The sequence below is a fragment of the Sminthopsis crassicaudata genome, chromosome 3, assembly GCF_048593235.1.
Source record: "Sminthopsis crassicaudata isolate SCR6 chromosome 3, ASM4859323v1, whole genome shotgun sequence".
In the NCBI taxonomy this organism is placed as follows: Eukaryota; Metazoa; Chordata; class Mammalia; order Dasyuromorphia; family Dasyuridae; genus Sminthopsis; species Sminthopsis crassicaudata.
Genome location: NC_133619.1, coordinates 604,625,160 through 604,652,531, shown reverse-complemented (window position 1 = coordinate 604,652,531; position 27,372 = coordinate 604,625,160). Strand labels below are relative to the sequence as shown.

Genomic DNA, 27,372 nt, shown 5'->3' with positions numbered 1-27,372 from the left:
ATGAATGTGGATGGACCTGAATGGACACATTGGGACCAAAAGGATCAAAAAAGGCCGGTGAATCTTTTCAGGGTAAGCGATCCTGACACCTCAGGCTGAATGTTCTAGGTGGGGGAAGAGGGAGAGATTAAGAGAAAGAAGGAGACACGAAGGAGGGAGATAAGGAGAGAAGTCTGGAGGACCTCTCATGAGAAGGGGGTCTCCCCTGGCATTTTGGATATTGAGTGAAGCCCCTCCCTTTTCCTTCTTTAGGATGGTGGAAACTTGCGAGATTCCTATGGAAGGCCAGAGGAAAAAGTGCTTATCAATCGTCATGAAGTCACGATTAGCAGAGTAAGGCCTTGGTTGAAGTGGCCAGAAGCCCCACACTGACATTTCCTCTTCCACCTCATGGTCCCTTTCTTCTGTGGTGACACTCCATCCCTTGCAGCCCCCTCCCACCCCTGTGGCACCCTCAGGGTTCCCTCCATGGTGCCCTTGCCCTGCCCAGGACTCCCTTGTGATGGTGTGACTGTCCGTCCCTCACAGTGATGTCTCTGCTCTCCCCCTCCCCAGGATGCCTGGGACATGCAGGAGTTCATCACTTACATGTATATCAAGCAGCTCCTGCGACATCCGGCCTTCCAGATGCTACTGGCCCTGCTTCTGGTGGCCAACGCCATCACCATCGCTGCCCGCACTAACATTTACCTTGGCCAGGTGGGCCCGAGGTCCCCACTTCTGACCCTCCCCCCAGCCAGGATCTTCCTCTTTTCTCCATCCCCTATCCATTCCTCTCCTGATGAGGACCCAAGGTGGCATCGTGGATACAACACTGGGCTTAGAGTCAGGAAGAACAGAATTCAAATTCTGCCTCAGACACTTACCCGCTGTCTGAACCTGGGCAAGTCACTTCACTTCTGTCTACCTCAGTTTCCTCATCTGTAAAATGGGGATAATAATAGTACTTATCTCCCAGAGTTGTTGTGAGAATAAAATAAGAGATAAATTTTGTAAAAAAAAATGATTAGTTCGGTTCCTGGCACATTTAATAAATGCTTATTCCATTATTCCATTTCTTTCCATTCCTATATAGCACCTATTTTTTTTGTCTTTAATTTCCATCTATTCTTCCCATGCATAGCATCTTCTCTCCATCCATCCATTCTTTTCTCTCATCATCATCACTCCATCTTTCCCTGTCTATTTCTTTCTACTCATCTCTTTTCCCAAATAGAATCATCTTTTCATCTATCCTTTGCCATAAATATTCACCCATTGCCATTATCATCCATTTTTCTCTCATCTATCTTATCTTTTCACCTATACCTTCCCCATCCATTACTCTTTCTCATTCTCCACTGAGCCCTCCATGTATCCATCCCCAATCATATTATCATCTATTTCTCCCATCACCATCCCTCATTCATCCTTTATTTTTTCCATATTTCCTTTCCCAATTCATTCAACCTTGTATCCATTCCTCCCCAATTAATTCCTCCCAATCCATCTTTTCATTTATCCCTCCCTATTCTTTCATCTAACTCTCCATCCTTCATTCCTTCATCAATCATTTTCCATTTGTCTTTTTCTCTATTCATCCCTCCTCCTCTCATTCATTCACTGATGGATAAATCTTTAGATCTACCCATTTCCCATCCTTTCACCTACCAACAAGATTTCACCGAGCATTTTCTGTGTCTACTGTCCTTGGCTAAACCTCAAGTTTGGGAGAGAAGAGCAAAGAGAACACTGCATCTGTTCTTATTTACTGGGAATTTCCTATTCCATAAGAGAGACAAGACTGAGGCATGTGAACTCTGTACTAAGTGCTAAGTGTAAGTGGCCAGCGAGAGGTCCACAGCCAGCCACTGTTAGGCCCAATTTTAGGGTGGTCATCAGAGAGGGTCTCCTGGGGAAGATGGGCTCATGAGCATTAGATTGGATTTGGAGAGACCAAAAGAAGGCAATATGGTGGAGTAAGAAGAAAACAGAGTTTGAACTCAGATGGCTGGGCTTCAGATCTTGGCTCTGTCACTTGGACAGAGCGTGACCATGACATTGGACAAGTTACCTCCCTTGTCCTCAGACAACATTTGGACATAAATGTTGGACATTCCATCTATGTTGTTTGCCCTCATTATAATATCACTAGTATGTATTAATTAGCCAATCTAAGCTCCAGTTGGGGCTGAAACATTTGTTTATTGGTACCCCAAGTTTATCCTCTGGCTGTTCTGATCTGTTGCTCTTAGTTCTCAAGCCACATGACCTTTTGACGGCTAACTTTTTTCACCAGTGTCTGGCAGTCCCAGGAACAAAGGACACTTATTCCTCCTCTCCTTCCTATTTCCCCTTTCAGATACCATGACTACAATATTTTTGTTTTTGTCTGGATTTGTGATTTCACAGGTATGGAGAACTCCCAATGTGGAAACACTTACCAGTGCAGGTTGGAACCAACCTGTAACTTATGATGTTGCCCAGTTGTCTGGGATACTGAAAGGTTAAATGCCTTTGGTCACTCAGAGACTGTATCAGAAACTGAATTTTGATCCCAGTTTTTTCTGACTTCAAGAAAAGCCTGCTATCTGGTCTTAAAATAAAACTACCAAGGTTACCGCAAATATCAGAGGCCACTCTTTTATCTACTGGGAACTTTGACTAACCTCTTGCTATGCTTCTCCAACCACAAATGCCAGTTTCCTTCCTTAATAAGAGGGAAGAAGGAATGGAGAAATTGGTTTGAAGGTAGGAGTGTTCTAGAGCTGAGTTCAATAAACATAAAATTGACCAATTCTTCAAATTTCAGTGTGAACCTTCACACCAAAGAATTTACAACAAATTAGGGCTTGATTTCTTGTTTTGTTGTTTGTGTAGAATTAAGAAAGTGATGGAGAAAATGTGAATAATTTGTATTGGACTTTAAAATGTTTATTTTGGCTTTTTCTTTTTCTAGAAAGCCAGTCATTAGAAACATTTATCAATACCTCTTTTGCCTAAAAGTTTAACATGTATCAAGTAGGAGAAGACTGAGTAAAACTTGAGAAGAGCAGGAGATGATGACCTGCTCATGATGATGGAGGCTGGAAGAGAGGGTGGTGAATAGGAAGAAAGAACCAAAAATGGGTTTCTAAAGTCAGGAGACTGTAGTAATAGTGTCATAGATAGAAACTGGAAGATTGGATTTGAAGATGGGATCGAGAAATGTGATGAGTTTGGCTTGGGCTCGCAGGTTGAATTATGAAGGTTTTTCATGGGTTATTGGAGATGCAGGTTTGTCTGGAGCTCAAAAAATAATTGGAATTGGGTCGGAATTTGGGAAACGGTTTGCTTAGAGGGGATGCTTAAAGCTGGGACAGTAGCTTCAAGGAAGAGAGAACCTAGGAGGAAATCATTGGATTTGGGGATTCCAACCTGGGCTCTGTTTCTTATTAGTTATGTGATCATAAGCAAATCTCTTAGTCCGTGTCTAGCCTCTTTTCTCTCATCTGTTAAATGGGAGGGAAGGCGTTGGACCCAGTGAGCTCTGAGTTCTTTTCTAGCACAAGGATCATAGATATGACACTAGAAAGAGAGGCCTAATCATTTTATAGATAAGAGAAACTGAAGCCCAGAAATTTTTGTGACCTGGTCAAAAGATATTAAGTAGAAGAGTTGGGATTTGAATCCAGGTCCTATGAGTCTAAGTCTATTATTCCTTGTTGTATACTATGCTGCCTAGAGTTCAATTGGCTTTTTTTTTTGGGGGGGGGGGAAGGGGAGATAATCAGGGTTAAGTGACTTACTCAGGGTCCAGGGCCAGTACTCTATCCACTTTGCCACCTAGCTGCCCCTCTAAGGCTGAGTTTTAAGATACCTATAGTGGAGGGAGGAAGTGGGGATGACTAGGGATATCCTCCCTCTTTTCTCCTCATTTGTCCCACCCAGACCCTCTTGTCATTCCCTCTCCTGTTGCTCCCCACCCTTGAAGCCCAGAGCCACATCTCTCCTTACTCTCAGGCCTGTCCAACTGATACATTCTCTCTCTTTTTCTCTCACTCCCATGTAGCAACACTATGAGTTATTCTCTGCTATAGATGACATTGTGCTTACAATTCTCTTGTGTGAGGTTCTGCTCGGCTGGTTTAATGGATTCTGGATCTTCTGGAAGGTGATTTCAGTCCTGTTCCTCCAGTCCCCAAACATGCTCCCTGCTCCACCATGCTTCTGCTCCTATACGTCTTGAATTCTGCTGAAGGCTTCTTTGTGAGATTTGAGTACATGGGCAAGGGTGTGAGTAGGCGTCTGTCTCTATGGTTTGTAACGGATGTGTGTCCATCTTTAGTGGGTTGGGCTACAACTCTCTCAGAGGGGCAATGTCTGTGGGTAGATGTCTGCCTGGAGAGTGCTGTGTGAGAGTATCTGATGTGTCTCTGTGTCTCTCTAAAAGGTGAGTGCCTTTATGTCTGTGTGTGAAGAGGAAGCGGTATATCTGTGTGTGTTCATCTGTCCATTGGAGTGGGGGTGGGGTCTATATATCTGTGTGTATGTGTCAGTTGGCAGGATATACATACGTCTGTATATAAATATCTATGGAGTGTAGAGTGTGTATGTATGTGTGTGTCTGATAGAGACAGAGACAGAGAGTTAGAGAAAAGGAGGGAGAAAGGGAGAAGGAGGGGGAGAGACAGAGACAGATAGAGATGATCAATTTGTCCATTTTTTATTTTTCTGTTGGTAGGGGTTCTGTTTGTCTGGGATAGGTGTAGGGGTGTGTGTGTGCGTGTGTGTGTGTGTGTGTGTGTGTGTGTGTGTGGCTATACAGCCGTACTTGTCTATATGGCTTTATATGTATTGTGGGGAGGGGTGTGTCCTTCTCTATCATAATGGTATGTGCTTGTATGTTTGTCGATTTGTGGATGTCCATCTGTCCATCTTTGGGATGTGTTTGTGTATATGTAATTATGTGTTTTTGTCTGTGTTTGTGCGTTTAGAACATCCGTTGGTGTCTATGTCTGTGTGTATGTCCATACAGAGGAAATTAATATATTTTGGTATTTCTGTGTGTCTTTCTCTGGAGAAGGAGATTTCTGGAGATTTGTTCTCTGGGACTGTCTTTGTGTATCACAATCAATGAATGGGCTGTGATTGTCTACCTGTCTCTGGGCACATGGTGTCCACGTATCTCTATGTGTGTCTGTCTTGTGGGATGAGGGAGGGCATATATTTCTACATGACGTATCTGTGGGAAGGAGAGGACAAATGGGTGAATGTATCTGTTTATGTGTGACTGTGAAAAATAACATGTGGGTGTCTCTCTAAATGCCTCATTTATATGTCTGTGTAGCCGAGACCAACTCATCCTCGGAGAAAACTGCTTCCTCAGATAATCTCTGACTCATCAAATCCAGGGGCCTTTTCTCATTCCTGTCTTCCCTGTCTTTGAACATCTGGTACTATTATTACTCCCATTTCTGGGAATTCTCTGCTTCCTTGCCCTCCATAACTATCTTCTCCTGATTCAACCTCTTTGACCAGTCCTTCTTTGTATTAAGAAAAGTCTAGTTTTTACATCAAGGAAGGGGATGATTTTGCTATTCTCTTCCCTGGTTGGACTATTTTGGTTTTTATTATTTACAACTAGGTGACACAATGGATAGAGTGCCAGGCCTGGAGTCAGGGAGGTCTGACTTCAAAATCAGCCTTAGATACTTACTAGATGTGTGACCCTGGGCAAAGCACAAACCTCTGCCTGCCTCAGTTTCCTCAACATAAAACAGAGGCAACATCTAGGGTTGTGGTGAGGATTAAATGAGATAATATTTATAGAGTGAGTGCTTAGCATAAAATAGGCATTTAATAAATTTATATTTCTTGAATGGCTGGGTAGGTGACAAATATACATAGTCTGACAAAACAAATTCTCCCCCTTTATTCATGTCCAAAAACTTAGATTTCATGCTATTTCTTGAATCTATCCTCTCTCTCTCTAGAGGTGGGTAACATATTTCATTACTGATTTTCTGGAATCACAGTTGGTCATTATTTTAATCAGAGATCTTAAGTTTTTAAAAGTTTTTCTCTGGGGGCAGCTAGGTGGCACTTGGATAGAGTATCATCCCTGAAGTCAGGAGGACCTGGGTTCAAATCTGGTCTCAGACACTTAACACTTCCTAGCTGTGTGACCCTGGGCAAGGCACTTGACCTCAATTACCTCAGGGGAAAAAAGTTTTTGTCTTTATTGTTGTGATTATTGTATAAATTGTATTCCTGGTTCTATTCATTCCCCTCTGCATCAGTTCACACAAATCTTCCCAGCTTTCTCTGAGACCATTTCTTTCTTCATTTCTTATAACTCAGTGCTATTTCACAACATCCATATGTTGCAATTTGTTCTGCCATTACCCAATTGATGGACCATGTTTTCAGGTATTGATGGAGCCATATTTTTGAAAGAACATTGACAAATCAGAGCTCATCTGAAGGAGGATCATCAGGATGGTAAGGATCCTGAAAACGGTACCGTCCTATCTATACCTCAGTGGGTATCAATGATAGGGCAACATCAAGGCTGAGAAAATTGTAACTTTTCCCCATATTGGGGAGAGAAGAACAAGGTATAAGTCTAGACCCATAGGAGCACATTCAGTGATTTCCATGTGCATCATATAAATGCAAATAAACATGAAAAAAGAACATTGTAAAAACAGAAGCATACTCAAATGATACAACAATTAATACATGCATCTATGAGCATATGCAATATCAGGAAAAAGAAAAATGCATATAGTGTGTGGGAAAGCAGTATTATTACCAGCTGGCTACATGTGTAAAAACTCCTCCAGAAAAACGATTTGGAACTATGCTCAAAAAGTTATCAAACTGTGCATACCCTTTGATCCAGCAGTGCTACTACTGGGCTTATATCCCAAAGAAATACTAAAGAGGGGAAAGGGACCTTTGTGCAAGAATGCTTGTGGCAGCCCTTTTTGTAGTGGCCAGAAATTGGAAGCTGAGTGGATGCCCATCAATTGGAGAATGACTGAATAAATTGTGGTATATGAATATTATGGAATATTATTGTTCTGTAAGAAATGACCAACAGGATGATTTCAGAAAGGCCTGGAGAGACTTACATGAACTGATGCTGAGTGAAATGAGCAGGACCAGGAGATCATTATACACTTCAACAACAATACTATATGATGATCAATTCTTTTTTTTTTTTTTTTTTTTTTGGAATTTTTTTTCACAGTATATATGCATGAGTAATTTTTTTATAATATTATTCCTTGTATTCATTTTTCCAAATTATCCCCCTCCTCCCTCCATTCCTTCCCCCCTATGACAGGCAATCCCATACATTTTACATGTATTACAATATAACCTAGATACAATATATGTGTGTAAATACCATTTTCTTGTTGCACATTAAGTATTAGATTCCGAAGGTATAATAAGTAACCTGGGTAGATAGACAGTAGTGCTAACAGTTTACATTCACTTCCCAGTGTTCCTTCTCTGGGTGTAGTTGTTTCTGTCCATCATTGATCAACTGGAAGTGAGTTGGATCTTCTTTATGTTGAAGATATCCACTTCCATCATAATATATTTTCATACAGCATTGAAGTGTACAGCGATCTTCTGGTTCTATTCATTTCACTCAGCATCAGTTGATAGTAAGTCTCTCCAAGCCTATGATGATCAATTCTGATGGACGTGGCCATCTTCAACAATGAGATAAACCAAATTAGTTCCAATAGAGCAGTAATGAACTGAACCAGCTACACTCGGCGAAAGAACTCTGGGAGATGACTATGAACCACTATTTTTGTCGTCCTGCATTTCTGATTTCCTTCACAAGCTAGTTGCACACTGTTTCAAAGTCCGATTCTTTTTGTTCAGCAAAACAACTGTTTGGACATGTATACATATATGGTATTTAATTTATACTCTAATATATTTAACATGTATTGGTCAACCTGCCATCTGGGGGAGGGGCAGGAAGAAGGAGGGGAAAAGTTGGAACATAAGATTTTGCAATTGTCAATGCTGAAAAATTACCCATGCATATATCTTATAAATAAAAAGCTATTAAAAAAAAACTTCCTCCAAAAAGGAGGCTCATCAGGGAGGGCAACTAAGGCAAAATGCTGTCTCCTTGTTGGGGTATTGGCCACAAGCATTACAGGACTCTTCTGGGCTGAAACTGTAGCTTCTCTCTCACTTGGGAAATATTGTATCAGCAATCTCTCTACTCTCAGGGACTCCAAAGCATATGGATCACAGTCAAACATTAGTAGGTGGAGTATAAACTGGCTGGCATCATTTTCCATGAAAATGCTATTTCCCATGTGCTCATGCTATAGGAAAACTACATGTTACTTCTACTTTGCTCTGCTTTCCATGTCCCTAATGTATTCATCAGCAACATATGTAACTGAAATATTTCAAACTCATTCATTCTTGAGAAAAAGTATTGTTTTTGATGTCAGTTTATGCTAATGTGTGTTTGAACAGCTGCTGTTAAAGTTTCTGCCTTGCCCCTAATGGGTTCCAAGAACCCCAAGTGTTCTTGGCAAAATGCTGCCTCCTTTGTTAGAGGCCTTGACTTGGAGTAGTTTCCTTTTTAAAAATTTTAATAGTATTTTATTTCTCCAGACACATGCAAAGATTTCAACATTCATCTTTGCAAAACCTTGTGTTCCAATTTTTTTCTCCCTTTCCTCTGCCCTCCCCAAGATAGCAAGCGATCCAATATAGATTAAACATGCGCAATTCTTCTAAACACTTTCATATTTGTCATGCTGTGCAAGAAAAATTAGGTCAAAAGAGAAAAAAAACAAGCAAACAACAAAAAAGTGAACATACTGTGCTTTGATCCATATTCAGTCTCCATAGTTCTCTCTCAATGCAGATAACACTTTCCATCCATCATAAGTCTATTGGAATTGCCTTGAATCACCTCATTGTTGAAAAGAGCAAGTCTATCACAGTTGATCATTACACAATGTTCTTGTTATTATGGACATTCTCTGGATTCTGCTCACTTCACTCAGCATCAGTTCATGCAAATCTTTCCTGAAAATCAGCATCCTCATCATTTCTTGTACAACAATAATATTCCATTACATTCATATAGTATAACTTATTCAGCCATTCCCCAACTGATAAATCCTGAAATAGTTTTTTCAGGAAGTCTGAGAACTAAATCTCTCACAATTTCTTAGTAAGTATCCTGCTTAAGGGATACCCTTTGTATACCTTGTGAAGCAGTAGTCATCATTATTACAGCTAGCATTTTTATGATGATGATGTTCAGTCATTTTTCAGTCAAGTCTGACTCTTTATGACCCTGTTTGTGGTTTTCTTGGCAAAGACCCTAGAAGGGTTCGCCATTTCCATCTCTAGCTCATTTTACAGATAAGGAAACTGAGGCATACAGGATAAAGTGACTTGCCGAAGATCACACAGCTAGTGTCTAAGACCAGATTTTAACTCACTGATGAGTTTTCCTGATTCCAAACCTGGCTGTACCACCTAAGTACCCAGTATTTACATAGAACTTTACATATATTATCTCATTTGTCACATCAACCTTATGAGATATGTTCTATTATCACCCTCATTTTACAGATGAGAAAACTCTGGCAGACAGAGGTGAATTGATTTACCCAGGGTCATATAGCTACTAAGTGTCTGAGATGGGATTTGAATTTTCTAAGTTCAGCATGTTTGCCTAATGTATGACAACTTTATGGCTTATGTTGTTGCTTTCTCCTTCCAGAGATAGGAACTTAGTGATGACAAGTTCTAAATGGTTTCTAATATTCTCATTCTCCAAATAAGTAGCATGAATTGAAAATACTGTCCTTTGCATATGGTAAGCACAAGCTACCTACCTCTTGGTGACAATCATAGCCATCTGGAACTAGTAAAATGTATTTCTTACCAATTCAGGGTCCTGGTCCTCTTCTTGATCCATATGACCAAAGCAATCATGTGAAGCTTTCATGGCCATATGTAGAGATAGGCTTCCTGGTACCATATGAGGTATCAGGAATAGTCTGGTTGAGTACCTGCATCGTAGAGCTCCAACTGCTATCATTACTTCAAAAGAAAGGTACCTTTAAGGGGATGACACTTGAAACCATCCTTATTTCACTTCTTAGAGTCTCCCATAAATCCTTTCATCTTTCTTCACTGGTCACCTAAGGACAACTGAGGCAGAGAGGGATCGTTCAATGAGACTGTCTGATGGGAGTCCCAAACTTTTATATAATAAAGTATAATAAAGTATCATAGAACCTTTGGGACAGGGCATCTGACTGGCATTATATGCTGTATTTCTAGTTATCTTGTTCATCTCTGGCAAGCAGACTTCAACTGAGTATTGGTCAGAAAATGACACTAATATGTTGTTATTCCATATTTATACTCTTACTTCATGTATTTAATCTTTGAACTTCTCTGTAACAGCCCATTTAAATATCAAGAACTCCAGTTTGTATACAGGATATGTATACAAGATTTACTGTGGCCCATTTCTCTTCTGACAAATGCACCTGGATTCTGGGGACCATTATTGTTTTGGTTCAGGAATGCTCTCAAGCCTTCCAACTGGCATTTGTATGCAAGATAAAAGGTTGGCTTGGATGTATTAAAGCCAACACTGGCACCCATGTGAGACAATTGGCCAAGTCTTTACGTCTTTATGCCATGGATCTCCAAAGGACTTTAGAGATTATATTCTTCATTTCTTGTCTTTTTGTTTCTCTTCAACCACTTAAGCAAGAATGAAATCATTTATACAATGGTTCATCAATAGCAGCATGGATTTTATTTATTATCATTTATACTTAACATTTATTTATATTTCTCATTTATTATTTGCATTTTTTAAAATAGCTCTTTTTATTTTTCAAAATACATATAAAGATAGTTTTCAACACTCATCTTTATAAAACCCTGTGTTCCAAATTTTTCTTCCTCCCTTTCTCCTTACGCCCTCCTTTAGGCAGCAAGTAATCCAATATAGGCTAAATATGTGCAATTCTTCTAAATATATTTCTACATTTGTCAAATTTACCTTATTTATATAAAATATATTTAATGTATATTTATTTTTATATTTATTTCTATTTAACACTTATTATATTTATTTCATATTAATTCCATATTTGTTATTTATAAAATAGATTTGATTTATCATATTTTATTTTAAAAGTCTTTTAAAAAAACAAATTTGAGATAAAATCCACCAAATCCTAAAAAAGTCTATAGATCTTGAAGATTCTGTGGATGTGCCCTAGTCCAGAGTGCTTTTGATTTCTCTGGCTTAGTAGTCAAATTTTGTGGCAAATCAATGTAACCCACAAGTTAGATAAGGGCTATACAAAAGAAGCATTTGTCAATCAAAACTTCAGACCATTTTCTTCTAGACATTTTATTGTTCTTTCTTCATGTTCTTCTGGAGTTTTCCTAAAGACAGTGCTATAATCAAGGAACACCAACACTTCTGGGTAGTTCATGTTTTCAACTACTTTTTCCATCATTCTCTAGAAAGTCAAGATAATTTCTAGACCACAAATATTTAAGTACTTACTATGTGTACTAAGAGTTGGAATATAATGAAAGGCAAAGGTCTTGCTCTCAAGGAATTCGGTCTAACTGGGAAGACAACATGCAAAGAACTATGTACAAATAAGGATAAATTGGAAAGGAGAGGAGGGGCAGAGAGAGGAAGAAGGAGGAAGAGTAGAGGGAGAAAGAGGAGGAGAAGGAAAGGGGGAGAGAGAGACAGAAAGAGGAAGGGAGGGAGGAGGAGAAAGGGGGGGGAAGAGGAAGAGAAGGGAGGGGAAGGGAGAGAGCAAAACAGACACACACACACACTACACAAAGAGATAGATAAGAGAGAGAAACAGAGACAGAGACTAGAGAGAGAGAGAGAGAGAGAGAGAGAGAGAGAGAGAGAGAGAGAGAGAGAGAGAGAGAGAGATGGAAGAAGGGGAGGGAGAGAGAGGGAGGGAAGAGAGAATGAACAGGGAGGGAGGAGGAGAAAGGAAAGAGAAAAGGGAAAAAGGGAGGGAAGGAGAAGGAGAGAGAGGGATGGGAGAAGGAAGGAAGGAGAAAGAAGAAAGACAGAGAGAAACAAAGATAGACAGAGACAGAGGGGAAGGAGAGAAGGAAGGAGGGAAAGGGAGAGAGGAAAGAGAGCAGGGAGAGAATAGGAATGGAGAGAGAAAGGAGAGGCAGTAAGAACCAATGTTAAGGAGATTGAGGAAGACTTCTTGTAGAAAATGGAATTTTGGCTGAGACTTGAAGCAAACCAGAAGTTTGCAGATCCAGAGAAAGAGCATTCCAGGTATGAGGTATGGCATGGAGTCCTGAGATTGGAGTATATTGTTTGAGAAACAGCCAGGAGGACAGGTTCCTGGATCATAGAGTTGGGGATAAGGAAGTAAGGCATGGGAAAACTGCAAAGGTAGAATGCAGGTTAAAATATGAAGGGCTTTAAAAGTCAAGGCTTTAAGAGAATTTTGCTCCTGGAAGTGATAGGGATCCATTGGAATTTATAGACTAGATGGATGACAAGGTCAGACCTACATTTGCAGAAGATCACTTTGACAGCCGACTAGAGAATGGATTGAATTTTATATATACTTCCTCACCCTTCCCTCTGTCTCTGTGTAGGGTTTCACGAAGCTGGGTAGAACAGACTCATAAGGATGTGATGATGGGATTACTACATTCACTACTTTGAGGGTCCTGAGCATCTTCTTTGTCTGACCTAAGTCTTTTTCCTTTTTTTTAAAATCCCTTTTCATTTTATTTTTAAATAATAGTAGCTTTTATTTTTCAAAATACATGCAAAGATAATTTTCAACATTCTCCCTTGCTAAACTTTGTGTTCCAAATTTTCTCCTTCCCCACTTTCCCCCTCTCCTAGAAAGCAAGTAATCTAATATAGGTTAAATATGTGCAATTCTTCTAAACATATTTCCACATTTATCACACTGTCCAAGAAAAAAATCAAATCAAAAGGGGGAAAATGAGAAAGAAAAAAATATGCAAACAAATAAAAAAGATAAAAATATACCATGATCCACATTCCATCTCCAACGTCCTCTTTCTGGAAGCAAACATTTTTCCACCCCAAGTCTAGTGAAATTGCCTTGAATCACCTCATTGCTAAAAAGAGCCAAGTCCATCACAGATGATCATCTCATAATCTTCTTGTTACTATGTACAATGTTCCCTTGGTTCTACTCACTTTACTTAGTGTCAGTTCATCTAAGTCTTTGCAGGCTTTTCTGAAATCATCCTGTTCATCATCATAACTTATTCAACCATTCTCCAACTGATGGGCGTCCACTCAGTTTCCAGTTTTTTGCCACTAGAAAAAGGGCTGCCTCAAACATTTTTGCACATGTGGGTTCTTTCCCCTTTTTATGATCTCCTTGGAATACATATCCAGTAGATTCACTATTTGGGCATAGTTCCAAATTGCTTTCCAGAATGGTTGGATCAGTTCACAACCCCACTAAAAATGTATTAGTATGCCAGTTTTTTCACATCCCCTCCAACATTTATAATTTTTTCCTTTCATCTTAGCCAATCTAAGAGGTGTGAAGTAGTACCTCAGAGTTGTCTTAATTTGCATTTCTCTAATCAACAGTGACTTAGAGCATTTTTTCATGACTAGAAATGACTTTAATTTCTTCATCTGTTCATATCCTTTGACTATTAATTGGGGAATGGCTTCCAATGCTTTTTTTTCCTGCTGCTGGTTCTATATAACTATCTGGGAATAGTTAGTGCATCTTCTCAATGTTATCAAAGCTTTGATGCCCTCCCCAAGTCCTATGGGACTTAACATTGTGGATCATGGCAGCATGGAGCACTGACTGGTGCTGCATGTGGTGGTATAAAGCACTGGGTCAGTGATAACACATCTGTTGAGTAGCAGGGAAGCTGAGTCTTAGATGATTGCCTCTGACCACCAACTCCTGCCCCCTCCCTGCCAGGATGGATGGAACATACTCAACTTTATAATCGTCTTGATGCTGGTGCTGAGCCTCTTCTTCGAAGTGTTCAATGCTATTGCTATCGTTTACACCTTGAGGTACGTGGTGTGAAGACCAGCCTGTCTCTCTAAGCCAGAGTTGCTGCTCTACAGCCTAGGGCTTCAGAGAAGGCAGATCATGTGGTGCATCTGTGGGGAAGGGTAATAAGAATAGGCTATATATAGGCTGGTACATAAATGGGAGAGGGGGAATTGAGAAGCTGAAAATCACTTGTTTATTTGGCCACCCCAGGGAGAATGGAATGGAGTGAGTCAGGACTGTCTCTGGGAGGGAGTAAGGAAAGGATGGAAGAACCTGATCGATCCTACCCTCTCCCCTCTTCAGGGTATTGAGATTGGTGCATGTATGCATGGCAGTGGAGCCCCTGGCCCGGATTCTCCGTGTCATTATACAATCTATTCCTGACATGGCCAACATCATGGCACTCATCCTCTTCTTCATGTTGGTCAGTCCCTTCCTTGGGGCCTTTTTGGGGAACCTTCTCCCACCCTATGACCCTTTCCCTGCCTTCCTTTCTAAAATCATTGCTGACCCTAACCCCTGGAGAGAGCACTACCCTTAGGGTCAAGAAACATGAGTGCAAATCCCTGATATGACATTAAGGATGACATGACAAATCTCCTTCCTTCTTGGAATCTCCCTTTCCCCATCTACAAAATGGATGTAGCAATGCTTATATTACCTGTCTCCCAAGGGTTTTGTGAACCTAAATCATCACGCAAACACATTACTGTGACTTTCTCTGAGTTTTAGCTTCTTTAAAGTGGAGGGTTTGGAGTAGATGGTCTCTGAGTATTTTCCAGCTCCAAATCCTTTTATCGTTGTAGGTTTTCTCTGTTTTTGGAGTCACCCTCTTTGGCTCCATGGTCCCTAAACATTTCCAGAATATGAAAGTAGCCCTTTATACACTCTTCATCTGCATCACTCAGGATGGCTGGGTCGACATCTATCAGGAATTTCAGTGAGTAAAGTAATGGGCCCCTCTGAGATGTGGGATGGGATTAAGCCTTGCCCAAAACCTCTGAGAAAAGAAACATCCTACAAGCTATGATGAAAAGCTCCTAATGGGATGTGAGGGCCGATGATAAGGGAATCTTTGATTGGAGGAAGAGGAGCATCTTATGGGAAATCAGATAGGAAGGCTCCAAATGGGAAAGGGGGGTGCTTTTCATAGGGAGAAAAAAGGGCTGCTGATATGGAGAACTGGGGACTTCCAATGTGTGGCCCTTCAGGCCAAGAGAATAAAACTTGAAGGAAAAGCAAAGCTGAGACATCCTTCATTTGTCACTTAAATATCTGGTTTCCAAGGAATGAAGGAATCTTGTTCAATTTCTTTTAGGCCCATAACCTCCTTTTTTTTTTATACATCCATACATTGGCCATGGCAATGCATACCTCATTCTGTACCTCTAAGCAACCATTTCTTTGTTCAGAGGTGGAAGACAAGCCTTATAAGTACATCAGTCCTTCTAGAATCACAGAAACACAGATTTGGGCTGGAAGGTTCCTCAGAAGTCATTTAGTCTAATCCCTAATTGAGGTTCAGAGAGGTTAAGAAATTTATCAAAGATCATAAGAATACACTGTACTGCTTAAAGGTCTTTCAATATTGTTTTTCCTTTACTTCATTAAGATCATTATGTAAATTATTCTCCAGGTTGTGCTTACCTTGTTATGCAGCAGTTCATACAAGCCTTCCCAAGTTTCTCTGAATTCTCCATGTTTATTATTTGACAACATAGCAATATATTCCATTACATTCATTGACCACAATTTGTTAAGCCATTTCCTAACTGATAGGTGCGTACTTTCTTTCTAGTGCTTTGCTACTACCAAAAAAAAAAAGAAAAAAAAAAGTTGTTGGCATTACTATTTTTGGTACATGTGAGATCTTTCCCTCTTTTTTTTTTTTAATTTCCTTGGGGCATTTCCTTGTCTAGTAATGGTACTGCTGAGTCAGAGGGTACATACAATTTTGTTACTTTTTTAGTATAATTCTAAGGTGTTTTCCCTCAAAACCATTGGACTATTTCATAGTTCCATCACATTAGTGTCTATCTTCCCACAGCCCCTCCAAGATTTGCCTTTTTTTCTATCTTGTCATCTTTGCCAGGGTGACAAGTATCAGGTGAGAGCTCAGAGTACTTTCTTATTTCTCTAAGTTGTAATTTGGACATTCTTTTATATGACTACCAGTAGTTTAAATTTTCCTATTAGAGAATGGTTCTTATTTTGTATATATTACTTTTTAAAAATCAATTCGCAATACATATATATCAAAATTTTGCCAAAGCTATATATGAAAAGACTTTTTCCTAATTAACTGCTTTTCTTCTAATTATAGTTGAATTGCTTTTGTTCACACAAAATTATTTCAGTTTTATATAATCAAAATTGTCCATTTTATTTTCTCTAATTATTGCTTGTTTTTTTATCTAGACATATTCATGCAAGGTAATTCCATTTCTTCCCCTGTTATTTTTTTTAATTTTTTAAAATTTTTTAATGATGTGACCTTTATATTCAGATAACAATTCATTTTGGACCTGACTGTGGTATATGGCATAAGCCCAAGCTATTTTCAATACCCTCTCTCCCTCATCAAGTTAGACCAACCTCCTGAGTTCTTTTGGCCCTCGCTGTAATGTTCGGGCTAGCTTTCTGGAGGTCCTCTGGAAGGGCCTTGGTCTCAGCCGGATAGACATAACAATAATGGACAAGAATAGAGTCTAAAGTCTTTATTGTCTCTTACACAGACACAGTGTCTCTCATAGTCTGACCCAGAATCCTCCAGCAGTCTGCCAGTCTGCTAATCTTAACCAGTCTCCCTCTGAATCTGACTTTGTCCCCAGTTTAAATACCCTATTACAATTACATCATTACAGTATACTGAGTATGTGTGAAGTAGAGAACCATTACATCACTGTGCTAAGTATTAAGTATATGTATACTAGAGAACTGTTATCTTATCAATTCCACTGAGTTAACACCTTATTTCAAGTATACATCTCCAGAGTTCCGGCTCTCTACACCTCCCCAACCTTAGGCACAGCAGAATCTCCAGTCTCTCTTACTCAGGGAAGGGGCACAAGGTGACAAGGGGTCCCTGCTGTCTCCAGGATGGATAATAGGGAATACGGGCTAGAGATCGGGGGTGCTGTTTACTTTGCCGTCTTCATCACCCTTGGTGCCTTCATCGGCATTAACCTGTTGGTGGTTGTCGTGACCACGAACCTGGAAGAGATGATGAAGGAGAGAGAACGGGAGCAGCAGCAGGAGGTGACTCCTTTCACCATCCTGGAGGTAAGTGATCATCATTGATCAATGTGCCCTGTCCTGGGGTTAACAAGGGCAATCCATAAGCAAATCACTACTCCTTGGAGTCAGGAACCAAAGTACTAGGAATCAGAGTTGTAGGAACTGAGAAAGGATTCTGAAGGCTGGAGGGTATAAGAATGATGGGGGTCTTCATTTTCCAATGGGCCTCATTTTTCAAAGAGTTTACATTCTGAACCTTTAGGGGTAAGATTTAGCAGAAGATAGGAGAACTTCTGAAAGGGTAGGACCTAAGAGGAAGCCTGATATGGTAGTCAAAGCATTGGGACTGAGAATTAAAATCCCCTACTCCTATTAAGTAGGTGTGTGACCTTATTCAAATCACAAATCTCCAGGTCTCTGTGTTTTAATCTATAAAATGCAGGGCTAGGAATGAATTTAGGATTAGGTTTCTTTTATCTCTAAATCCTAGAATACCGTGTTTTCCAGCAGGGTGGAGATTTGGAGCAGCAGGACTTCTGGAGAATATATAGATATGTGGATAATGCTTGATGTTGCTACTGTAGCCACTTAAAATTCTTTTTTATTTTTATTTTTTTTTACCGATTGGGGGAACAAATATTGACTGGGACACACAGGAGAGAGAAAGTTAGGGTTATTAAGACTTACTTATCTTGATGCCTAGAATTTCCTCTGGCTACAGTAAGTAGCAAGTCCACTATTAAGAGATATCATGGCATAGTGGAAGGAATATTCGACTGGGAGACTTGTGTTTAAATCCTGGCTTGGATATTTAATTAGATCCTGCATTAGTTGAATGACTGGTCTAAAAAATATTGATGAAAGAATATCTGACAACAAGAAGGTACTTCACTCCTTCCATAAACACTATCATAATGTGGAGGTCACCATCAATTTTCAGAAGATATGCTGGTGAACTGTAAAATCTGGCACATGTTAGTATGAGGAAAGATTTCTACTATGATACTGGCAACAAAATGTGTCCTTTTTTCTGAAAATTAGCCTAGCTAAGTTTAGAAAGGCTCAATTCTAATAGGCTTGTCATGTGGAGATGAATTCTTTGGCCTTAACAATTCATGAAACAGGAAAATGTAGATGATCTTTAATTCTTTTTAACTACTTTCTGCTCTGTTGATGGCAGAATTATGGGAAAGATGGCAGAGAAGGCTAAGAATCCTGTAGTTTGAGAACTGCCTATAGACTTGTTTAGTTGCTGTCCAATGACCAATGTTCAATGACCTTTGAATTGACATATTTCACACCATGCTTTCTACAGTCCAGTCATCCCCCCTCTTCCTTTCAGAATTTTTTTGGATTTTGCCTTTGGAGATGGTGGACCTTGGAGGTGAACCTTCACCTCATCTTACTAGGAACTTCTACAAACTCCTTGGTCATCTCTACACTATACTGCCTCATGGGTATACTCCCCCAGCTTACCTTCTCCACTTTATGTATTATCTCCCCATTAGGATATAAGCTCCTTGAAGGTAGGAATTGTGGCCATTTTAGGAGCAAAACTCTTTGCTGACCACTTTTCTGTGTTGTATGCCTTTCCTAATGTTAATGAGTACAGGGTCATTGAGAAAAGTAACTTCTGTTGAGAGCTCTTTCAAGGAATCTTCTTATCATTATCTGTTAGGATTACTAAGTGAGAACTGAGGTTGTCTGGATAGTTACAAGGTGAGAACTCAGGTTGACTTGATAGAGGGGGCAAGCTCATTGGCTGGGGTGGTTCTTCCCAGAAGCCCTTGCATTATCCCACGCCCATTCTCTGGGAGGATAAAAAGAGACAGCAATGGGCGCAGAGGGCAGATCGGCCTGGAGAAGGATAGGAGCTGGAGGAGATTCAGAGCCAGGATTCAAGAAGAAGACTCTGAATTGCATCAGGCTTGACGGAGCTCTCTGCAGGAAGGGAAGTCACTTCTTTGGACAAGAGTTAACAGCAACTGCCTGGAGACAACGGTTCATTACAGGAAGAAGAATCTGTCTGAGAGATTTGAGTAGACACAGCAGATCTCTTCCCAGAGAGCAATCCAGCAGCTTCTAGAGACGACAGCACGCAACAATTATCAAAAACACCTAACTGGCGAAGTTTTGAGATAGGAATTTGGATTTCAGAATTAATTTTTTAATAGTTAATAAACAATAAACAAAGGAACTTGTATGCTCTGCACTTTTCAGACCATATATCCTAAAATGGAGTGTCCAGAATCAAACACTACATTCCATGTGTGGTCTGAGCTAGTCAGGAGACATATAATCGTTGTGTTCTATGCTCTGCTCCTATTCAAGCATTCATTCTATTCTTTAAGAGGATTTCTAGCATATAGTCTAGGTAGAAGGGGGATTCCCCTTACATGATGAGATCTTCTAAATGGTCCTGTCTTCAGATGAGGTTGAATGTATTTCAAGAGTCCAATCTTTCAAGAATTCAGCCTATCACCCACACTAGAAAAAATGAAGTAGATGAAGAATCGCTATTGGTTGCTCTGCAGATCAGCCTGTAGAGCTGATCTATTTGGGTATTCCTTTTGAACTGAAGTTGCAGATGGACAATGAATGAACAGGATTATCCTGACTCTGAATGGAAAAGAAGGAAAGAAAGAAAAGAAGGAAAGGTGTGGGGGGTTGGGGGAGAGGTGGATTGCATTTGAAAACTGCAGTACTATTAATCAAACATATTAAACATCATAAGCCAGTGTTGGCTGCAAATCATATACCACAATTTTCAAAGAATTTAATTTGTGGAATACCAGAAGAGCAATAGAAAGGTACATGGTAGATCTGAGTTAGCTGGAACTTATTGCCAATGATGAATTTTGTAGGAGAAGAAAGATAAAAGACATTATTATAGAGATCCATGACCAAAGAAGGCAAGTTATGTGGCAAGCTGAGGAATAACCAATGGACATTTTGGTATCTGGGTGATCTAGTGGATAGTAGATTAGGTACAACTCCTGCAAAGAAGTAGCAGATTCTATGCAACTCCTAAAAAGTTATGAGAGAACAGGAATAGGAGTTGACATGATGAGTACTCATGGATATATAGCCATCTGTACCATTGGAGGGAGTGCCCCCATGGGTGAGATCATAGATCCTTCAAAATATCACAATAATCAACTTGGAGGAAGTACCTAATAGGTCGTCCCAGGGTTTTATCTTTAGCTCTCTGCTCTTCAACATTTTATCATTGATTTGGATAAGGGCATAAATGGGAGGGAGTATTTATCCAGAAGGCAGCCAGGATATCATGGTATCTAGAGATCATGCCAAATATAGATGTATACTCTAACGGCAATTAGGTAGAGCAGTGGATAGAGTATAGAGTATATGAAAAAAATAGACAGGAAAACCTGAGTTGAAATCCTGCCTCAGACATTTGTCAGCTGTTGACCTCCACATTCTTCATTTTCTTCTGTAAAATGAGAATAATAATAGCACCTACCTCTTAGTGTTGACCAGATGGGATACTATCTACTAAGTATTTTGCAAATTTTGTTGTTGTTGAGGCAATTGAGGTTAAGGGACTTGCCCAGGTTACTGGGCACAGCTAGGACGTATTAAGCGTCTGAGGTCAGATTTGAACTCCGGTCCTCCTGATTTCGCTGTGCCGCATTTTGCACATCTTAAGGTACTATTATTATTACTGGGAGAGGCAGAAAAGAAACTGGGAATAGAGGTATAATCTAGGCAAAATATATTAGGGACATAATTTTTTTTATTATAGCTTTTTATTGACAAAACATATGCAATGTAACTTTTCAACATTGACCCTTGCACAAACTTCTGTTCCAATTTTTCCTCTCCTTCCCTCCACTCCTCCCCTAGATGTCAGGTAGTTAGGGACATAATTTTGTTCAAGCATTTGAAATGTCACCATTTTGAAAAGGAATTAGCTTTTTTAGATGTATTCCCATAGGATTAGCAGGTAATAAAGACTTTGAATATGACTTAATAGAAAGAGAAAAAAAGCTTCCTAACAATCAGTTATCCCAAAGTCAATCAGGTTGCCCGGGACTTATTGAAACTCCTTCTCCAAGGAGGCACCAGCTGAGGCTGGATGACCACAGATCTAGGATTCCATTAGGAGGACTCCTGACTATGGTAGGGGTTGTATGAGGTTCCTTCCAGCCTCGGTGATTTTCGTGACCTCCTCTTCTCCCTAAACCTCAGTTCCCACACTTCTAAAATGGGCAGAAAATTCACCACCCTTCTGCCTACTTCCACAGGGCTTTGGGAAAGAAAGAGACGCTACAGAAATGTGTGCTGTGATTGTGTTGTGCTTAGGTGACCAAAGAAGATTACACGAGCGATGAGAAGCCAGAGCTTCAGCTAGTGCACTGTAGGGATTGCCTGGCAGATTGGGTAGGGGCCCCAAAGCAGGAGCCGTTGGCTGGGGGACCCATGCAGAACCTCAACGAGAACACCTGCGACAATTTCTGTCTTGTGCTCGAAGGCATCCAGGAGAACCTACAGGCCTACAAGGAGATCCGGGAGGAGCTCAACAAGTAGGCCCGGGATTGGGGGGGGAGGGGACCTGGAAGAAGTCGGGGTGAGTGGGTGGGGAAGGGTAACCCAGCTCTGCAGGCCAGAAGCCCAGCTAGGAAGAGAGTCTTCAACTTGGGGAGCTATCCAGAGGGGAAGACGGCCTGGGAGGGAAAGGGGAGAGGGTAGTAGTGGAGAAGACTTTTGGGAGAAGGGACAGGGGGAGTTAACCTAGGAGAAAGGGGGCAAGTCTGTAAGAAATTAAGTAGAGACTCCTGCAGGTAGAAGAAAGCTTCCTCCCTCCCTCCCTCCCTCCCTCCCTCCCTCCCTCCCTCCCTCCCTCCCTCCCTCCCTTCCTTCCTTCCTTCCTTCCTTCCTTCCTTCCTTCCTTCCTTCCTTCCTTCCTTCCTTCCTTCCTTCCTTCCTTCCTTCCTTCCTTCCTTCCTTCCTTCCTTCTCTTCCCTTCCCCTTCCCCTTTCCATTTCCCTTTCCCTTCCTTTCAAAATTAAAGCCTTTTATTTTCAAAATATATTCATGGGTAATTTTCAGCATCCACCCTTACAAAATCTTGTGTTCTAAATTTTTTCCCTCCCTTTTCCCTACTCCCTCCCCTAGACGCAAGCCTCCTTTCTTAGCAGAGAAGTGTGCTGTGCCCGGCCTCTCTAAGTCCTGTTTCTGACTCCCTCGCCCTTTTTTCTCCGATCCTCGACCCCCCACGCCCACCGCCATCCCCATCCCTATTCCTCTAGGATTGTGGAAGAGGTTCGCTCCATCCGCTTCAACCAGGAGCAAGAAGAAGAGATGCTGCATCGGAAGCGGAGCCGGACCTTTTCAGGGGAGAGTGCAACCTCGGTGCAGAGTCAAGACATTCTCTCTAGGCTTATAAACAAAGAAAAAGTGGGTAGGCTTCCTGATTTGGGGACGCCCTCCTCCTCAAATCCATGGCAGCAGGCAAATTGTCTTGGATCCTTGTGGGAAGAGAGACTCTCCCAAAAATGAGTCCATAGATTTAGGAGGAGATTTTAGAGATCAGCATCCCCAACAAACCCCACCCCCATTTTATAGATGAGGAAACAGTTTCAATGATTTGACCTGAGTTATTACATAGTCTCAATTTTCTGAGCATTGGAAGGCTTTAAGTGAAACAATTTAGAAGCAGTTATTTGTTATTATGTTACCAGGTGATTTTTTTTTTTTTTTTGGCTGAGGTAATTGGGGGTAAGTGACTTGCCCAAGGTCACACAGCCAGGAAGTGTTAATCGTCTGAAACCAAATTTGAACTTAGGTCGTCCTGCCTTAAGAACTGGTTCTCTATCCACTGCACCACCTAGCTGCCCCCAAGATGGTATTTTAAGGGAGGGAAACTCTGGGAAGACTGGAAGATGGGATCTGTCCCCAATAAGACACATTAAGACAGGTTGAAGAAAAACGGTTATCCTTGAAAGAGTGCTAAAGTTGGAGGAGAAGAATACTACTTCTATTCCAGTTCTGCTATTTAGTATTTGATCTTAGAGGCATCTGTCCCTCCCTGGGCTTCAGTTTCCTAGTCTTTAGGTTGAGTTGGTTGGGCTAGATCATCTCTAAGGTCTGTTCCAGCTGTCTCTACGATGGCTCCTGTTAGCTTTAGGAGACCAGGGCAATGGGGTGGGGTAGGGAGAGAGCGTGGATGAGGTGACTTATCCACCTACCCACACAAACCCTTTTTGGCTCTTCAGCTTCTGGAAGAAGACAGTCTCTATGGGACTCTTAAGAAGAATCCATGAAAGGGCAGGACCCAGGCCAAGAGCAGCTGTACCCTTCATCCCGACCTCCTGGATCTGCCTGCAGATTGGGCATGACCTCGGAAAGTCCCTTCTGCTCTTCCTACCCTCCAGCTCCCTCATCCTGGGATGGTGGTGGATGTTCCAACAGCCAATTTCTTCCTCAGAGCTCCCAATGGGCACAGAGGCCCAGAAGTGGGGAGGGCAGGATACCTGGGTCGCACCCCCAATCCCCTACTCCACCAGGTACCAAGGAGAAGGGTCAGTGAAAGAGCCTGGACCTTGTGTGAGGTCTTGGGTCTGAAGAGAACAGTCTGGAGTGGGGGGCTGGAGAGAAACGCTGTTTGAGGATGGAGATGGGGAGATAAGAGGCACTATAAAATGGACCCAGCTCCAGGAAGTGTGAATTCTCACTGCTAAATGGGGCACCTCAGAGTTTGGCTCTGAACTTTCAGGGTGCATAGGATTAAGAATAAAGTGGAGTGTTTTGAGGTGAGTGTCTGTCTGCTCTGTTCCCCTTCACCACCCCGTGGGATAAGCCATGGCCTGAAGTGCAAGGAGCACATATAGAGGAAAAAACTGCTTGCTTTAGAAGTCCCAGCTCTGCTACTTACTGCTTTGGAGACTTTAAGGTAGGTGACTTAATCTTTATTGGCCTCAGTTTCTCCATCTGTAAAATGAGAGGGTTGGATTAGATCCTTTAAGTTTAAGGCTGTGATTCTTTGAATCAAGATCTATATCATTGCTATTCATTTTCCACTTTGGCTCCAGGCTGCTTACAGTAGTAAGGAAGCTACTTGCAGCTGTCATTTTAAGACAAATGAGGAAAGGGGATCAGGGTAAAAGTAGAAGGATTGGTCTAGGAATGAATGAATGAAGGGGAAGAACTTATGATGGGTTTAGCACTGGAGCTATAAATACAAAGATGAGATGATCCCTACCTTTAGGGAGCTTACATGGTGAGCAGAGGAGACAATTCATATAAAGGAATTGGAGTTGGAAAGGGAGAAGTGGTAAGTAGAGGGGGAGGGGGAGTAGAGGGTATGGAAGCATAATTTAGAGATAATTAAAGGAAATGACCATGTGATGACTTTGGTTTTGGATAAGATGAGTTAATTTATTTAACAGTTTTTATTTGTTAGAACCCAAAGGATTTGTGGAAGAGTTTTATTCTGTGGAGGGACAGAAATTATTGGGAAGTAACAGATGTTTTTTGAAAAACAATCAAACATTTAAAACAAAAAATAAAGACAGGTTGAGATTGAAATATATCTAAGATCCCTTCTGCTTCCAAAACTCTGATTCTCCAGGCTATAATTCTATTTAAATTCTATGAAAGTTCAGATATCTGGGAACCAGTTCCCAAAAGGATATAGTCTCTCTTTTTTAAAAATAGCTTTTTTATTTTCAAAATATATGCAAAGATAATTTTCAACATGCATCCTTGCAAAACCTCGTGTTCCAAATTTTTTTTGCCTTCTCTCCCCCACCCCCTGCCCCCCCTCTAGACAGCAAGCAATAGGTCAAACATGTGCAATTCTTCTAAACATATTTCCACATTTATCATACTGCACAAGAAAAATCAGATCAAATAGGAAAAAAAATGAGAAAGAAAAAAGCAAGCAAACAACAAAAAAAGGTGAAAATACTATTCTGTGATCCTCATTTATTTCCCACAGTGCTCTTTCTGGATCCATTGGATACATTGGAATGGCCTGAATTACCTCATTGTTGAAAAGAGCCACGTCTGGAGAATGGAATCTCTTGATTCTCCAGCTAAAGGTCCTTAATTCTTTTCCTTTACAGGGGACACAATTAAAGGCAGACATGGATTGTGTAGTTCCCTAAAAAATGATGGATGACTGCTTGCCTTTCTAGAAATCCCAGAGTCTTCTATGTTGTTGATGGTGACCTACCTTTAAAATATTATTCTAAGAATATTGCTCTAAGTTATAATAGGTTTTTTTTGTCTGTCCTGTGAGCTCGGATATGGGAACTTTCTATGATTATCTACTATGGTATATAAAACCTGTATTTGTTGTTTTGTCTGCCTATGAGACTTGTAGGGGAATTAATGGCCACCCTTATGCCCTTTCCATTTGGGTGGATGAAGCCATTAGAAGTTTAAACCAAAGTTTGCATAGCCCTTTTGGGTCAGAAGGGAGTCTGACCCAAGCATTATTCTTAAAATACTTCCTTCATCCTCCCATTCCTTTAATCCTTCATCTTCTTTTTTTTTTTTTTCACTACCAGATTCCTATAAGGAGGTGTCTACACTTTCTGCTTGTACTTACTTAGCATTGACTCACTTCTCAATGCAGAGTCTCAGAACCAGGGCTCTGAAAGGCTATCTAGTCTAATCCATGCCTCTTTAGGAATCCACACTTGCCAATTCTTTGATTATGGGAAGAATAGGCAGGAATGGAAGGAAGAATCTGAGACTAGAAAGATGTTTTTTCATTCACAGAAATGGGAAAATTTATAGAAAGAATAAGTTCAGGTGGAAAGCTATAAGTTCTGGTTTGGATATATCAATTTTGGGATGCCATGGAGCTATTTAGGTGAAGACTTCCAGAAGGAATTTTGTAACATCAGACTGCAGTTCAGGAGTAAAATTAGACCTAAGTATTTAGATTTGGAAACTATCTGCATGAAGATGCTTTTTGAACCTGTGTGATCCAGTGAGATTACTGAGAGAGGTATGTCAGAGAAAATAGAATAGATCCCTTAATAGGAAACCCCTATGGCTATGGGGTAAGAAATGGATGATAATTCCTCAAAGAAAGTAGTGATCAGATAGGTAGGAGGAGAATGAGGGAAAAAGCAATATGATGAAATGAGAGGAGGGAAGGGAGGAAACCAACATTTCAGAAATTGCAAAGAGGTCAAGAGGGATAGACAAAACACACAGCAAAACTCACAATGTTATTTGCTTTCTTCCCTCTCATTCACATCTCATCCTCTTGCAATCTGATTTCTGACCTTATAGTGAAGCTGTTACCATTGATCTTTCCATTGCTAAATTTCACCATGTTTTTGCAGTTTTGCTGTGAAATGGAGCAGGGGAGTAATAGAAGGTAATAACCTTAGGGATAGCAAAGTGAAGGGAGGCTTTTTTAGGATGGAACATGTGTAAACAATAGAGAAGCAATAATGGATAAAGATGAGATAAAAGAGGGAGGGAAGGAGAGAGAGAGAGAGAGAGAGAGAGAGAGAGAGAGAGAGAGAGAGAGAGAGAGAGAGAGACAGAGAGAGAGAGAGAGAGACAGAGAGAGAGAGAGAGACAGAGAGAGAGAGAGAGACAGAGAGAGAGAGAGAGACAGAGAGAGAGAGAGACAGAGAGAGACAGAGAGACAGAGAGAGACAGAGAGAGACAGAGAGAGAGAGAGAGAGACAGAGACAGAGAGAGACAGAGAGAGAGAGAGAGAGACAGAGAGAGAGAGACAGAGAGAGAGACAGAGACAAGAAGTCTCTTAGTTGTGATCCAAGAAGTCTCTTAGTTGTGATCTCTAGTAAAAACTGACTGCAAGATGCAGATGGGTTCTGGAAAATAATTAACATTATTTAATTGTTAGAACAGGGCATGATTAGCCTTACCTTTCCCAGTGTAACCATTTGTAAGGTTTCTGCTCTAACCCTCCAACCTATCACCTTTTGTCCATACTAAGAGTCCTTCTTAGTTGTGTATTTACAAAAAGGGTTCCTTCCTTCTCTGGGGATCACTGTTTTTTGCTGAGGTTGCCAGTGTGACTCACTTTATTAACCTCTGTTATACACATCAC

At 40.8% G+C, this 27,372-nt stretch overlaps 1 protein-coding gene across 1 annotated transcript; it reads left to right on the top strand.

Moving 5' to 3' along the window:
* CATSPER4 (cation channel sperm associated 4) lies at nucleotides 1-22,876 on the top strand. The gene is made up of 10 exons (XM_074302556.1): nucleotides 1-72; nucleotides 253-333; nucleotides 556-699; nucleotides 4,031-4,132; nucleotides 13,989-14,086; nucleotides 14,373-14,493; nucleotides 14,876-15,009; nucleotides 17,168-17,351; nucleotides 21,633-21,853; nucleotides 22,580-22,876. The coding sequence occupies exons 1-10, from the start codon at nucleotides 1-3 to the stop codon at nucleotides 22,827-22,829; spliced, it is 1,407 nt and encodes a 468-aa protein (XP_074158657.1). The 3' UTR covers nucleotides 22,830-22,876.
* The last annotated feature ends 4,496 nt before the right edge of the window (nucleotides 22,877-27,372 follow it).

Coding starts and splice junctions, on each gene's coding strand:
- CATSPER4 (XM_074302556.1), top strand. CDS start 1: ATGAATGTGGATGGACCTGAATGGACACATTGGGACCAAAAGGATCAA. Junction 700..4,030: donor CTAACATTTACCTTGGCCAG/GTGGGCCCGAGG, acceptor ACTCCCATGTAG/CAACACTATGAGTTATTCTC. Junction 4,133..13,988: donor GATTCTGGATCTTCTGGAAG/GTGATTTCAGTC, acceptor CCTCCCTGCCAG/GATGGATGGAACATACTCAA.